Source organism: Triticum urartu, chromosome 5A (assembly GCF_056163025.1).
Source record: "Triticum urartu cultivar PI428250 chromosome 5A, HENAU_Tu73, whole genome shotgun sequence".
Lineage (NCBI taxonomy): Eukaryota > Viridiplantae > Streptophyta > Magnoliopsida > Poales > Poaceae > Triticum > Triticum urartu.
In genome coordinates this window covers 50,729,859-50,746,503 of record NC_141877.1, presented here as the reverse complement: position 1 = coordinate 50,746,503, position 16,645 = coordinate 50,729,859, and the positions used below count along the sequence as shown (strand labels likewise).

General features: G+C 41.6%; 2 protein-coding genes across 2 annotated transcripts; both read right to left on the bottom strand.

The window, feature by feature from the left end:
• Positions 1-3,871: 3,871 nt before the first annotated feature.
• LOC125507787 (U3 snoRNP-associated protein-like YAOH) lies at positions 3,872-8,296 on the bottom strand. Its single transcript, XM_048672284.2, has 7 exons — positions 7,757-8,296; positions 7,267-7,603; positions 5,863-6,087; positions 5,335-5,548; positions 4,876-5,048; positions 4,692-4,757; positions 3,872-4,448 (listed from the first exon to the last, which is right to left on the bottom strand). Exons 1-7 carry the CDS (start codon positions 8,206-8,208, stop codon positions 4,353-4,355), a joined length of 1,563 nt encoding a protein of 520 aa, XP_048528241.1. The 5' UTR covers positions 8,209-8,296; the 3' UTR covers positions 3,872-4,352.
• A 3,065-nt stretch (positions 8,297-11,361) lies between these two features.
• On the bottom strand, positions 11,362-12,745 carry LOC125555598 (uncharacterized). The gene is made up of 2 exons (XM_048718499.2): positions 12,658-12,745; positions 11,362-12,348 (listed from the first exon to the last, which is right to left on the bottom strand). Exons 1-2 carry the CDS (start codon positions 12,673-12,675, stop codon positions 11,605-11,607), a joined length of 762 nt encoding a protein of 253 aa, XP_048574456.1. The 5' UTR covers positions 12,676-12,745; the 3' UTR covers positions 11,362-11,604.
• Between the last annotated feature and the right edge of the window lie 3,900 nt (positions 12,746-16,645).

Below are 16,645 nucleotides of genomic sequence, written 5' to 3'. Positions count from 1 at the left end.
ATCGCCGCCAAAAACAAATGGAATCTGGTCATCGACCTTTTATTTGATAGAACAGAACAGATAGCTGGCATAGAGGACTGGACCGTTGCAAATTTACTCAGCCATGTCCAGACAGAAGAGTTCTTGCATGAGGTATTGTTTTGACTTCAGTGTTCAATGCTTCCATTTTTCTTGTGGCATAATTTATTTACATTTCACAAATCCGTTATGCTTTAGGACCGTTTGAGGAAAGCAAATAAAGTCCAGCAGCTGCGCCCCAGAATAATTGTTGAACTGGAAGCTAGAAATGTTGTTGTCGCGACCTATCTTTGCAAGGTAAGTCCAAAAGTATGGATTTCCTGAGTAGCAAAGTGTCGGCTTGCCAGTTTCAGTCATGTTACAATTCGAATATGGCGATGCACCCATGAAACTGGGTCCTATAAACACGTAGAATTGTCGCCATTGCATCCTTATTCCAATCATTGCACCAGTACAAATTGTGATGTATCATGAAGACTTGAACTATATTTCCTTTATGTGGCAGGCTTTAAAATCTGATATGGATGAATGGGACTGGAGCAACATCAGCAGTCTATGCGACCTCTGTGTACACTTTGGAATAACGTCATCTGAATATGAAATAACAGTGGAATGTATTTCTACGTACATGAGTGCTTATTTCTCAAAAGAGGTTGGTCATGCAGTATTTTGTTATACCGATTACACAATAAGCTGTATCTTATTTTCTTAACAGTATCATGGTAAAATAAGCAGCTTGTTAATATGCTAACTAGGCACTTCGCAGGAACGCTGGATGCCCAGTTTGTGTAGTAGTTTTGGACTTCTGTTGGATGACCAGATTTGCATTGGGAATAGTTTATAAAAGCTGTATATCCTTGTGATTTGGGATTAGTTTATTGCTAGTATGCTTACATTTACATAAAATTGTGCTGTTGAATTGATTTACTGTTACTGAGGCGGCGTTGCCAAGGCAGTTGCTGCTGGGCACAGGGCCGGCCCATAGGCCGGGCAAAAGGGGCGACCGCCCCGGGCCCCAAGAGGGGAGGGGCCCAACTAAAACTTACACTAGTAAGATTTTTGGTAAGCACAAAACTGCAGCGAGAGGAGTGGCTGAGGGCAGATTGGGATCATCTGCAGGCCAGGAGGAAGGAAAAGCCTGGTCGGCACTTTGAAATATACCTATACTCTCGAAGATCAAACTATTCATCTGGCGTTTGGCACGGCATTCGCTGCATACCACGGATGTGTTACACCACAGGAATATGGCAACCCAGGGCACATGTCCTTTGTGTGGATGCCAAGACTCGTGGCGGCACACTTTGATCTCCTGTACGATGTCGAGGTGTGTGTGGGCACTATCGGATGCAGATGTGCTGCTAGCGATGGCAGAATTAGAGGAACCAAGTGCAAAGAGATGGCTGTTTGAATTATACAGTAGGATGGATCACTCCAAGTTTACAACAATGGTTGTCACACTTTGAGCGATTTGGTATGCTCGGCGAAAAGCTGTGTACGAGGCAATCTTTCAAGCGCCGCACCAAACTGTTTCTTTTGTGAACAACTTCCTTGCGGACTTGCAACATATCCCTAAGGTGAACATGACGGTGAGCATGTCAGCACGGGCGGCCAGGACTCAACACTGGCTCGCTTCGGGAACCACCACTGTCAAAGTGAACGTTGATGGAGCAGTAGCTCGGAGCAGAAGGGCGAAGCTGTGGCTGCACTATGTCGAGATGAGAATGGCAACTACCTAGGGTCTTATGGAGTGTTCTACAAAGGTGTCGTTGATCCAACGGTCTTAGAAACCTTTTCTTGCAGAGAGGGACTAGCTTTGGCAGAAGATCTGGATGTTCATGATGTGGTTCTGGCTTCCGATTGTGAAGGAGTAATTAATGACATCAACTGGGGAACAAGTGGACCGAGCACAACAATCACACATGAAATAATAGCTCGTAGTTCTGGTTTTTCTTCTTCCAAGTTTATTTTTGAGCGTAGAAACTTCAATTTGGAGGCTCACAATCTCGCAAAGTATGCATATAATCTAGGCATAGATAGAGATGTGTGGTTGGGCAATCCTCATGACCCAACTATTGTCCCTATGAACATGTCTCTGAATCAATAAAGCTTGCGAGATCTCTCCAAAAAAGAGTATACATTACATCTGGAATATTATTCAATGGATAAAATAGAGCCTCAATTAGCATAAGCATAAGTTCACACCACATACTGATAAGTTATACCACGCTTAGGCAAACCAATCTGACTGCGGAGTTGAGTTCAAATACATTAGTCTCTCTTTTACAATGCATGTCTTAGTATCATAATGAAAATTATGATATATCGATTTCAATGTTTAAACCAATGCACAATTTTTAATTTGATAAACGTTTAGGCATCTCATTTGCACCAAACTAAACTAAGTGAATCTGGACGAGCACATTAGGTAATCGAATCATGCATAAAAGCATAATCAACAACATTTTTGGTTCTTCGAATTACTGAACCTATTATGCAGGCCACATTTTCTATGCCCTAGAAGTTTCCATGAATATGACCACCTAATATATACTAGAAATTGCTATAAAAATATTTGTTGGTATATCTATAATTTATAAATCTATATCGTAATATTCAATATAACATGAAAAGATATATGAACACACGCATGTATATGCAAATGTGTATACACTACACCGTTTATGCAATATTAGAAAAATAAATATGAAAGATTGTCTTAACAATAAAGAAAAGTTTTGGTACATCATAAATTTTTCATTTTGTAAAATTAAGATGTTCAATTATATACATTACAGATGCATACCAAATAATAATATAAATGTTATTTGAAAACATTTTATGTGGCTAAGTAATAAAAAATATTAATTACAATTATAATATGATACACTTAGTTAAAATAAGTATAAAAGTTTAATATGATAAGGCTCTTTTAGCTATAAAGGCTTGTCTTGCTCTGGAACCGGACAACCAGGAATTCATCAGACTCCACACGAAAGATACTTTTATGACTACATATCAGTTAATGTTTATGTAGTTTTGTGACTACATATCAGTTAATGTTTATGTAGTTTTGTGACTACATATCAGTCAATGTTTATGTAGTTTTATGACTACATATCAGTCAATATTTATGTAGTTTTGTGACTACATATCAGTTTGTGTTTATGTTCTGTAACTGTTAATTCACATTCAATCTTTTCAGAATGGTGAAAAGGTTATCTGAAGAGAATACAGCGAGTACAAGTGGGCCTTCGCAGTAAAGCTGAGTGTCTTCGATCACAATGTCTCTGGGATACACCTGTCGCAACTTCTGGTTACTGTTTGAATGATCTAGTGTAGTTAGCCTAGCTGTTTCTGGTTATGTTTGGAGTCTGATGATATATGCGAAGGTTTCCAGTCTTGAGACTGGCTTCGTGTGTGGATCTTGCATGATCCGGTTTTTATGTGTTGTGGTTCTTTGCAACCCAGCAATGCAAGGTAACTCTAAATGTTAGGTAACTCTAAATGTTTCTAGCTGGGAGTTTTGAGTCTTGTGCAGTCTGATGATATATGTGAGGGTTTCCAGTCTGAGACTGGCCTGGTGCGGGTAAACAGACCTTGGTTCCTGTGTTTGATGGAACCATGATGGTCTAATCAGTGTTCGGTGATGATGTGACCGGATACATCTTGGTTAATGGAAACATGATGTTCCCACTGTTCTTTAAACTGGAACGTTTGCGTTTGCTTAGGGGTTACGGCCAAGTAACATATTTTCTGTTGGCCGATTGGTTTACCTTTTGCCCAAAGGTAAAAGATACTTTCTCAATTACGTCTGAGATATATCTACCATCATATTTGTGTATCAAAGAGGAAAGAACATAAATTTCAGTTTCACCAAAGACCGCTACCAGCCATCAAAATTTGCTATTACATAGAATGTCTCCCGCCAAAGCCAAAACCACAAAAATGTTTCCCTGCAAAAAACTACCTCAACAATTTCCTGTGACAGTCATTTCAGGCAGGGCGCAAAAGAATAGGGTTTCAAACCTACACCTGCCGTCTACAATGGAAACAGAGAAGAAAACTGGACATGACATTCCCCAGAAATCACGCATTCTACATCCAATCATTCCAACACCTCTCCATCCGTGCTTGCACACAGAAATTGCTTCACTGAACGGAACGGTAAAGCTGGTGCATCATAGAACTATAGCATGCGTGAAGCTTGTGGTTCAACCTTCCTGTATCTTTCAGCTGCGAGCATGACTGACACTCATGGTGTTGGTACAATCTTTCTCGTCTTGACAGTGTATGAACAAGCCGCAGGGTGTTTCTCAATGCGCAGGCTATCTACCTTACAAATCTTCAGAGTCATCTTGTAGACTGAGCCGATGAATTGCAACCCCATTCTTTGCTGTTGCGACTCGGCCCCATTTTCCAAGACGAGGTTCCTAAGAAAATGGAGATAATCAAGTCATGCTGTTGAAGATACAATAGTGTATGACACTTTGTTTCGTGCTGGTACACGGAATTTCTTGAGAGCAGACATAAGAACGACCATCAGTAGTGGTTATCATGTTTGCATTTCTTGAGATTTTTTCTATATATAAGAAGAGACAACTTTCTTGGCCTCTGGATCATATTATGCACACAACCAAATTTCACCAGCTAAAAAAGATGGGAAAAACTCTTACTCGGCCAACACCAGCAACAATGAAGCGTCCCGATTTTGCTATTGCAAGAGAATTGACAAAGCCATCCTGTGCATGACAAATTGCAGATCAGACTTACAACAGGGTCATACGGAAAAGAGAGGGTAGTCATTACAGTAGTAAGTAATGACCACTGGTGTGAAGTAGAATAATGCGAGTTAAATACCAGTGGCAAGTCGAACAATGGCTGCATCCCTTTTGAATCAGGTTGAATTGTCCAAAGGCGAACAACACCATTAGCTGCTCCAGACGCAGCCAGATCAGAACCTTTTCTTGCAGCAACAGCACTAATCCATGAATGAGCTGATGAAAGGCTTTGAGGCTTACAAATTCCATTTTCTGCATAGTTGCACAAGGAATAAACATGACATAATCTCAGTTGTTGAAATGAGGGAGCATACAGGAAGGCAATGTTCTCACTGCATTGACCACAAGTACCGAACTACCAACGCATGGTGAAAAAGGGAAATATGACTAATATTGCCTGGTCAAATACCATCTTTACATGGTTTCCAATCACTACAAGAAGCTAAACAAATAAAATCCTACCATACCTTGCATCAAAATAAATGATTCTTTTTTTATCGCAGAAAGAGAGCAACAGGGTTGAGAAAGTATCTTTTACCTTTGGGCAACTTTTCATCAGCACTGTCAAGTGAACTAGGAGCTAATGCTGGATGGGCATTTTTTATTATGTGAGTAGGTTTCTTTCTCATAACACTCCAAAGCTCGAGGCTTCCATCATCTGATCCAGACAAATATTCCTTGTCATCGATAAAGCAGCAGCACTCCAAAGACACAGCAGGAGCACGAAAGACTAACTGTGACTCCTCCGGTATCTGCCAAGAAATGAAAGCTTATTAAATGGAAAGGTAAGTCCTTACATTACAAGGTTTTAGCCTACATTTCTTAACAGAGAAAGGCATGTCTGTTCGAGAATTAAAGCATCTCTCCTTGGTTGCATGAAACAGAGATGAAAGTGTCATTTACATGCTCACACATTGTTGAAAACCCTACTTGAGGTCTTATCAGTCTACCTATTTATTGAAAGCAGCTAGACATGCAGATGAATCACACAGCGTTATCTGATTGTATCACAAACATATGAAGCGTAGAAGCTACAACGAACGAAACAGAGCTAAGTGCAAATTACCTTCCAAAGATGCATTGTTCTATCCCGTGCTACAGTCAGAAGTCTATCTTTGCTGAGTGCGTCAGTTGTCAATATTTCACCCTGATGACCATATAGGCAGTGCATGTATGTTCTATCTTCAGCATTCCACTGCATTATTGAACGATCATAAGAACCAGAGAATAGCTCTGAAGAGTCCAGGCCGAAAGCAAGACAGGATACGGGCCCTCTATGTCCACTGAATGCCTGCAGAACAGCAGAAAACAGTACTGAATTAAATTACATAAGCAGCGCAAACAATTAACATCATCCATAGTAGTAAAATTAACTCTGGCTCATGAGGGCATCAATAGTGATAGTATATGTTACTTTCAGAAAGATGTTGACAACGGTAAAGAGTGGATCCAAAAGGATCATGGATCTTGCGAGATAAGCTAGTGCAGGGGCCAAAGAAATAAGAAGCGCCCAAAAGAGGGAAGGTCATCATTAGCAATTTAGCATTGGGCAATAGGTTATATGTATTTGAAGTTTGATAAATACAGAGTGACAGAATATTACATGGCAAAAGTAAGCTATACACACTGACATTAAACGAACATCTACAATCCAACTGAAAATGCTGCTCCCTGAATCATAAACAAACAGCTTACACTTGTAAACGGATCCTGATATGGAATTCAAGTTCCGTGTGAATTGACCTAAGAATACATCTGGTCAGTAGCAGACCCCAAACAGATATCTACGAAGGGCTACAGCATTCTAACATTGATCAATACTGACAGCAATATCTTGGGGTAGTAAACACTTGACATGGGGGGGGGGGGGGGGGGGGGGAGGGGGTACTTTTCTACAAACAGCCTTGGCAAATGCAACATGTATATATATAACGTTATTCCTTCTACTTTGTGATTGTACTCCACCTTCCAGAAAAACTATGAGCACAGTAACAAAACAATGTTTGATAGCTTATATTGTCTAAATAACATTGCGAAGGCAATAACAGCTCAAGAGAAACATCTCAGATGAACTATAAGTGGTTTGCCTTGATTTGTTTTGGGTTATTCGACAGTATGACTCTGACATACAACACATATACAGGGAAATAATGTAAGCTACCCATTCCGTCACACAAATTAATAAAGAAAAACAATTTTCAATTTTACAAGCACGATAGTTCCTGCTAGCTAGCTCTACAATTTTGCTTTTCATCATTGTTCTGGTTTGCTTCTGTCGGGACCTTCTGGTTTGCAGTTTTTGTTTGCCTTGTTTTGGTTGGGCCGTTACAAATTCTGCGGCATCTTGACAGTTTCTTCTAATATACAATGACACATTAGGGTGCTTGTTCGAGAAAAAGGAATCAAACTTGCAAGCATTTCTCTGAGTAATATGGTTAGCTCTTATATCATCGACAAATGAATACCACACCTGTATGTGCTCCCGTGATCGAACATCCCACAAATGGATATGCCTATCGAAGCCACCAGTGGCCAAGTATCGCCCATCGGAACTAACAGCCAGTGCAAGCACCTGCTGGCTTCTCTTCTTAGAGAGAGGAGCTTTAGCATGGTGAGAAACCAACACCTTTTCAGTTGGCCACAAATACTTCTCGCTTTGCCCGGTCTCGACATCCCAATGGAGGATAACTCCATCTTTGGATGCCGAAAACCCCTTGTCGCTGTCCTTCGACAGAGCAACGGCAGTCACTGGCTGCCGGTGCTTGGCTATAAATTTGAATCCATCCTGCTGGCCAGGTGGTAACACCCTGCAAATTGCAATGCCTTGTCACATACATGAGGTGAAAAAAATCCTACTCCATTAATTTGATTTGAGCGAGGCAGTCGAAGCAACAATACAACCGGGTGGCAAAATGGAAGGACAGCAAAAATTAATAAACTCGCAGAGAATTGCTGCTCACCTTGCGGCGAGGCTCAGGCGCTGCCTGCCACTCTCCACGAGCTGCTTCTTCCGGAGGAGCTTGGCGACCCGCCTCCCCCCGGGCAAACCATCATCCTCGTCGTCATCTTCGTCGTCGTCCTCCTCCTCTTCCTCCTTGTTCCTCTTCACCGCGTCGGCGATCCTCTCCAGGTACTCCTTGGTCATCCGCAACCTCTTCTCCCCGGCCGTCTCCTTCTCCTCCTCCTCCTCCTCCTCCTCATCCCCGCCCGCGACGGCGCCGCCCAGCGCGAGGGTGTCGTCGTCGCTGTCCCCGCTCTCGATGTCCTCGTCCGCGCGGGCGCGGCGGCGCTTGGGCTCCGACTCGAAGAAGGGGTCGTCTCCGGCGGCGGCGGCGGAGGGGCGCTTGCCCTTGCCCTTGCCCCGCGGCGGCGGCGGCGGCTTCTTGCTGCTGCGGTTGCCGCGCGGCGCCATTGGTCGGTGTTGTGGGGGGAGGAAGGGGGCGGCAAGTTAGGGTTTTAGGTTTCCTTTCTGCGGCGGGGTTTTGCGCCGGAGCCCGACCGCCCAGTTAGCACCGTTTTGTGGGCTTTTTGTGGGCCAGTGTTGAAGCTGGGCAGGAAAAAACCTAGGCCCACTTTCACCTAAAAAAAAACCTAGGCCCATTTGTGTGGTTACAGATTCTCTTTTATTTATGCGGGAGTTCTTCTCTTCTCAAATTTTTTTTTATGCGGGAGCAACTAACGCTAAAACAATTCCCCTAAAAAGAATTAGCCCTAAAAAATGCGGGAGCAACTTTTTTTTTTACGGGAAGGCCTTCATGGCTAGTTTTATTCATCTCAAATCAAACTTACATCGTTAGCTAAGAGCTTGTAGATAAAACTAGGGGGTGTATCCAACAATGCTCTTCCCCAATTGTCCATCTCAACATCAGACACTTACATCGTTAGCTAAGAGCTTGTAGATAAAACTAGGGAGTGTATCCAACAATGCTCTTCCCCAATTGTCCATCTCAACATCAGACATTTCCCTAGAAAAGACACAATCTGTACATGGTCCAAATAAAAAATGGACATCCAATGGATTTTTCTATACATGGCTCAAACATCTACGAACCTCCAAACCCAGCTCGTCTACAAGGGATAAACCTTGTCGTTCCAGTGGCTAAGCTTGTGACCACATAATTCACTAAAATCAAATCGTCCACCATATTACATCAGTTTTCCTTTACAACGGCTGAATTTTTTTTAAACTTGTTTACTCTTCCTCTTTGACATGCTCAAAGCAGAATAATTCACTTTTATAAATATCTTAAGTCCGGACAATTGCACAAAAAGGTAAATGATTTGTTTCATACTATCTGTCTTGTTCACGTCGTGCTCCATAAAAATTATAGTATTACCCGCTTACTAGAGAATGATACCCACTTCCCGTCAATAGATTTCCTGGATGAGACCATCCACCTAGCCATCCTGCTTACCCCTTGCTATAATGACCACCAACAGATCAACAACAATGTTGAATAGGATTGGCGGCATAGGATCCCCTGGCTGCAACCCCTTCCTAGGTTTTAAAATAGTGGTCGATGTATTGTCACTGATTTTCACCCCAATAGTACCACCCTAAATGACTTTATCATAGGGTTTTCACAAATCCACTTTAAAATTAATCTCCTCGAGGTTCTTAGAGTGCAACTCATGAATAGTTTCATGAAGGACGACCACCCCCTCAAGGATGTGTTGGCAGGCATGGAAGTCATAGTAGTATGTACCACAATTTGTGCTATCATTGTTAGCCTATTTTTATCCATTCGATATAAAATTGAAACTAACATTTAGCAAATAATTTGACCGAAATCACTTAAACCACGCCACGCCACATCGTTCGACGGAGGCCAGGGAGCGTTTGGTTACTGCATCTGTCCGGTGGGAGATGGTAGCGCGGGATATCTTCAACCGGTTTGGATGGCGGTCATGTAATAGGATAGGCGATTAGTTTACCTATCTTTGTTATGCCAGCCGGTTGTGGCTTTTGGACCTATTGTTTTTGGCGTCGGGGCTCTTTGTGAGCTTGCCGTTATTTTGTTTTCAGACTATAAAACTTTGTTGAACCTCTTTATTTATCTATAAATGTGGCCGTATGCATTGTTCTGATGCAGAGGCCGGGGAGTCCCCCTTTTTCGAAAAAAAACATCGTCCTTCTTAGGAAGCAAAGTGACCATGCCAAAGTTGAGTTTAAACTTTAAGCAATTAAAGCTTTCGGTTGAATAAGTCCTCAAACATTGGCATCATGTCCCCATTGATAGTCCTCAAACTATGGTGTCTTCATCCATCGATATGAAGTTGAACATGGGGCGCCCAAACAATTGTTTATAGTAATTAGAAATACATGACTTGGGATTCTCCTGACCCACACTGGTTCACTCGTCTTTTTTAAGTTGGACATTTTTCGTTTTTCTACGCTTCACATCGGCGATCAAATGAATTTTGTGGTGTTATTGCCACCTTCCCTCACGTACCTCACTTTGGAAATTCAGGCCCATTTAATATGCTCCGCATGCAGAAGTTTAGCTATGCTCTTGCTGGCCTCTCTTTTAGTAGCGCATTCTGCCTGAACAAGGGGAGTCGATTATGCTTTGATATCTAATACATCAATAAGACAAAGTATCCTTTATTTTTTAATTTTATAAAATACGCTCACATTCTTAGTTCCCATGCAAGAACCGTCTAAGATGATGGATCTTATATTGCTACCTTTCTCAACATTGGTGGTATCCTAATTCTTTTTCCCATCCTATAACAATCATCTCAATAAAGCCGTCGTTCTCAAACCATGATAACTCGAAAGAGAAAGCCGCTTTGTTCCCCACGTGAGCAGTCTTATTAGAGTCAAACGGAAGGGGATCATGATCAGAAAGTCCCCTTCGCAATGCACACAACATAATTAGGGAAAAGAAATTATCCCCTCTCGGAGCTATCCGAAAGGTGACCCGACTTTTAATAAGTTGGTGTAGCAAGACTATTATTTCAAGTAAATCGACGTCCTGAGAGAGCTATCTCCATCACGCCAAAGATTTTCAATTATAGCATTAAACATAAAAAGTCCATCTAGCGCTGAAATTTTCATTATTCTTTTTGGCACATTAACAAATAATATTAAAACATCCTCCCACAACCATGAATAAATTTTCATCTCCACAAGTACGAACCAACTCAGTCAAGAAAGCGAGTTAGTGCTCAGGTTATGCAGCCCTCTTAACCACAACAACAGTCCTATCAAAGCCGTCAAGTTTAGACCGCATGTAAAACTTAATAATCAACCTAATCCTCCATTTCCATTTTTTCTAACATCAAGTGAACGCCTATTAACTCCTAGCAAAATACACTTGATCTCCCTAGAGAAGGAAGGCCTAGCAGTCAAGTAATATTACCAAGTAAAATTAGGCCTAGCGGTTTCCATAGAAGTGATAAAATCCGCCTTTTGCTTCCTAGTAGTCTTCGTCAGAAAACAACCCTTAGCCGTCAGAGTTTTCTAGGACTACGTCGCAACATAGAAAGGTATTTCCATGCCCGCTCGCGAATGACTTTCGTCGAGGACCATGGCTTTATGAGGTTCTATTGGATGGACGGCAATAAAAATAGCGACTATTGCCAGAAAGATTATCTCTCGACCACTACAAGTCAAGCATCTTATTGTTCCACATGCGTTACCTCTACACAAATCCCACGCCCCACCTTATGAAAAACTAAACCACATATCCATTTTACACCACATCATATATATAGGCAAAAAGCAAAAATCTATCTCACTTGCCCTTTCGGGCCGAAAGAGTTTACAGAAACAGATTCCTTACGCAAACGGCCTCTTTTTCAATTATGCTATGCTGCATGCGTTGGGGTTCTCCTCGCTGAACATCGAAGTGATCTGGCTCCCATCTCCTCTTCCCCTAGCAGCCGCTGGATGGTAGTAGCATCTTCCTTCTTGGGCTGAAGAGCCCACATGGCCGTACTCTGATATGCGAGGAGGACTGTAGCTACGACTATGTGCTGCGTAATATGGTGCAGCATCATCATATTCATATCCATATCTGACGCCATGAATGTTGCTCGGATGGGTTGCCCAATGACCTCTGTACGCATGGTGGCTGTATGGGCAGTCACGCACCATGTATATCATGGAGGTGGCTGGTGCTCCAGCCGGTGGTGGCGCCTCTTTGTTCTCTGCCGCGGTGGGTTCTGCTGGTGCCTCTTCTGCAGGCGGAGGCGGAGGCACATCAGCAACCGGGGCTTCCCCTTCCGCGGGTGGCGCCGGAGCTGCAGGCGGGGCTTCTCCCCCTCCCGCGGGTGGCGCCGGAGCTGCAGCCGGGGCTTCTCCCCCTTCGGCGGGTGGCGCCGGAGCTGCAGGGTCGGTGTGCGAGCAGATGGTGGGAACCCTGTTGGCCTTCCTGATGGCCTTGACGATCCTCGCAGGATCGGCGATCCCCACCACCGTGATCTTGTGGTTCGCTTGATCAACATGTACCTCGCCTACACCGTCAATGCCGGTCAGGGTCTTCCTCATCTTGTGCACGCACCCGTTGCAGTCCATCCTTACATGGAGCTCGGTTATTCGCGGTGTCTGCAGATTGATACATGTAGATATATTAGAAAAATGTGCTATCTGATACTCCCTCCGTTCCATAATATAAGACGCTCATATATTATAGGATGAAGGGATAGGACATAAGCGTCAATGACTAGTGTGGTTAGTTACATAGAATCTCCCTCCATCTCATAATATAAGAGCGTTTTTGACATTACACTAGTACAGAGGAAGTAGTTAATAAATCAAAAAAATATGCACAAGCATTACCCTAAAAAAAAGCACAAGCATGAGAAGAGAAAAAAATGGTTTGAGTTACACGGATAGATGGGCAGGCTCACAAACCTCTGGTTCGGAAGTCATTCTTGAAGCCTCCGGTTGGAGCTTGGAGCTGGAAGTTCTTGTGGAGAGCTCTCAAGACATTATAAGGCAGGCTGGTGGAATCATGGACAACGCAAGAAGTTGCATTTATATGGAGCTAATGAGCTGAGACGGAATATTTGTGTGGGTCACCTAAGGAATCGTTGGAAAGTGAAAAGAGGGGCCCTTTGATATATACAACCTGCTCTTCTTTTCCATGAGTTGTAGTCGTGGCCGTAAGTGGGTTCCAAGATGAGCTAACAACTGGCCACAACCATTCTAGACCTAGAATAATCCAACCGGTAATTGTTGCACCTGCTATACCTAAATAACACCCCTATCATAGATTTCGAGATGGAACATCATTTTACCATTCAACAGCGAGCGGTACATTCGTAAATTTCAAGATGATATATCGACTCAGTCTTTCGGAGATGCTTATAGGAGTAGGTTGTTAAAAGAAAAAACAGCAAGCGGTGCAGCTGCTGCCTTATTTACCTTGAACACCACAACCCCAATGAGTTAAAAATCGACCTGGTTTCCTACAAGACAGTATATGTAGAACGGAACTCGGCAGTCATTGAATTCTGCATGACTTGTTTTCCTTCTCGAGGATACCATGGAATGAAATATTAATTATGTTTAGGATGAAATACTCAAAGCAATATTGCTTTGAAACTATATGTCTGGGTTTTATTCAGTTGGGTATAGTTGAGCACCTCCATTTCAAGCACGGCCACCAGTTTGCATTTTTGGCATTCATCGATTGGAATGGGGATAGGAATATCCCTGGCCGGCCAACGGAGAAGAGAAAGCATGAGAAGATCATAGATAGTGGCTTCTTTGGTCACAAGAAGGGTTCTTTTAAAGGTGGAGGATAACCACTCGTGGGAATCCCCTCAGCTAAAGAAAGGTATAGCTTCGTAGCCATGTTAAAATCATATATAATGAAAATTTATGCACCTTTTTAGCACTCTAGCCATGGACCATGCATGATAGACATTTTCTGAAGTTTCAAAGTATTATGTTCTGGAAGAGAGTGGATTTTTTTTAGCTCCAGCGCGCTTTTTGGAAAATCTAAAAAACAAATCATATTTTGAAGTTTCAAAAAAATCGGAAAAAATACACATGAACCTACACTACGTCTTCATGGCGAAATATGTTTTGGTGTGAGCCGCACAAGAAAATGATGGACTTTTATAATGAATAGTGTATGTGCTAGAAATACACGGTTTTGTTTACTTGTACAACCCACACCAAAACGTATTTCGTCATGAAATTTTACAAAGATATAGTATGCATACCTAGGTTCATGTTTTTTCTATATATTTTGAAACTTCAAAATATGATTTTTGGATATTTTTTCCAAATAAAAAGCACTATGGTGCTCAAGCTCTATCTGGCATTTCAGGTTCTAAAAAGCACTATGGTGCTCAAGCTCTATCTGGCATTTCAGGTTCTTGAATTCTTTCTATAGCAAACAACAGTTTGTTTGATTACAGATAAAAAAAAGTGTATTTCTATGTTGTGTCAGTATAATGTGTCAGTAGCTCCAACGGGACCCTCTACTACTTCATCCCCATGTGTCCGGACCAAAAAACGCCACCCAACCGGATCCCTCAAATCCAACCCATATGTCTGGGTTGTCCGACACGGCGACACCCCCCATATGTGCGCCGATTTGGGGTCGCCAGGACATGTCCGTCACGCCAGATTCCGCCAGGACCCATCCAAATCCCTTCCTCCTGCGCATGCGCCGTTGCTCTCCTCCGTCATTGCTCCATGTCCACGTCGCTGACCTCCTCCAAAAAAACATATTTTGAAGTTTCAAAAAACAATCTGAAAAAATGCACATGAACCTACAGATTTATACTACATCTGCATGACGAAATACGTTTTAGCGTGAGCTGCACACAAAAAATGATGGACTTTTATAGTGACTGATGCATGTGCTAGAAATACATAGTTTTCCTTTTTTTTGCACAGCTCACACCAAAATGTATTTCGTCATGAAATTTTACAATGATGTAGTATACATATGTAGGTCCATGTCTTTTTTTTCTTCAGTTTTTTCGTGAAACTTCAAAATATGATTTTCGAATTTTTCAAATAAACAAGCTCTACTTGGCATTTCCAGTTTTTGAATTCTTACTAGTCAATGTGTATGTGCAATGCACGTTTTGTTTTTGCAGATGTACGTGCAATGCACGCTCATTTGGAAATATTTGTCAAAATGTACGTGCAATGCACTTAATTTAGAAATATATTAAGTGCATGCGGATATTAAGTATGATATTATTTGCGTGTTATTATGTGATTAGCACTATATTTGGCATGAAATTAACTGCATGCTAAACGTGTTGAGCGCTCGACATTGAAGCAGTCTAGGTCGTTAGATTGATATGATTTGATGGTCGAGATTAATTGAATCTACCTCTTTGAGTCTTTTTATATTGGTATAGGTTATAGAAAACAACAGTTTGTTTGATTAAAGATAAAAAATATTTTCAAATGATAAGTACCACACGTGTGGTACAAAGCAGTTCAGGCTCAGATGGTTTTTACAACTAAAGTTGTCATCCGAAAAGAATAACCAAACCAAAAAAAGCTGAAACTTGTCATCCGAAAAAAGTTGCCATGCTTGACAACTAAAATTGTCATCCTCGCGTCGCTAAACTTGCCAAAAAAACGTTAGAAGTTGCCATGTGTTCATGCCACACGTGTGACACTTATCAGGGCCCAAGATATCTGTACCTCTCTGTTGTATAAGTAATGGATCCTCTAGTTTTAACAAGATTAGAGCATCTCCAATCCGACCCTCTATTCCACCCCATGTGTTCAGACCAATAAACGGCACCCAATTTGATTCCCCAAATTCAGCCCATATGTTTGGGCTGTCTGATAGGGGAAGCTCCGCCTAAATCGAGGGCAAATGGGATGGCCCGCCCACTCTGCCTATGAGTTCTTTTTTTCTCTTTTGCTTTGTAGTCGGATTTTCACCAAAACCCGGCTATTAATTTTTAGGACCAAGATATTTTTAAAACTATCATTTTTTAAAAAATAGCTCAGTATGTTAAAGAAATCAAATGTATATTAAAAAATCACTGCATATTAAGAAAAGGTTTCTCTATAGTTAGTAAAGTTTATCAAATATTCAAAAATGTTCTATATCAAAAAAATATTCATCTTATATTAACAAATCATTTGAAAAATGTTTATCGTATACTAAAAATAGTTCAATGCATATATGTAAAAGCTTTACCGTATATTATAAAAATATTTATCGTGTATTATAAAAATTATAATAAAGAAAATGTGAAAAAGGAAAAAAAGAAGAAAAAACCAAATCTAAAAGGAGAAAAAGACATAATTTAAATAAAAAAAGCACATAGAGGTAAAAAGGAGAAAATGCCAATTTATAGTGAACAAACAAAAAAAACAATGCTGGGAACCCAGCACGCTGACCGTCCCACCTCCATCGATAGCGGCGAAGCCACCCCTCACTCAGTGAAGCCTTGTCTATTTGCCGCATGCCAACAAATAAGATCTACCCTAAACATACACGTTTTTTCGAGAAAAATCTCGACCTATTTCTCTTCAATGATGATAGTACAACAAACACTGAAAACAAAATTTACAAAGACAACTACAAGCACTGAAGCGAGTAGAAGGCGCGCCGGTATTATCGCCCCTCTGTCGCCGGAGTCAAGCAAAACTTATTATAGTAAACAGTCAAAAAAGTTGTCGGACTAAGGCCTCATAGGAACAATGTACCAAACACAGCAAGCACTGTCAATGAAGAGTATAGGTCGAAAGCATTCAACTTGAAGACACACGAATGTAGAAGAACGAAGACTAGATCCGAGCATATCCATTAAAGACAACCACCAATCAAATCATGTGACATACCTCCACACGTTCCCTGACGATGCAAAACGCACCATCGGGGCGGAGGCTAGGCGGGGGGAACATT

Coding starts and splice junctions, on each gene's coding strand:
- LOC125507787 (XM_048672284.2), bottom strand. CDS start 8,208: ATGGCGCCGCGCGGCAACCGCAGCAGCAAGAAGCCGCCGCCGCCGCCG. Junction 5,049..5,334: donor TGATGAAAAGTTGCCCAAAG/GTAAAAGATACT, acceptor GCAACTATGCAG/AAAATGGAATTTGTAAGCCT. Junction 4,449..4,691: donor TTGTTGCTGGTGTTGGCCGA/GTAAGAGTTTTT, acceptor CCATTTTCTTAG/GAACCTCGTCTTGGAAAATG.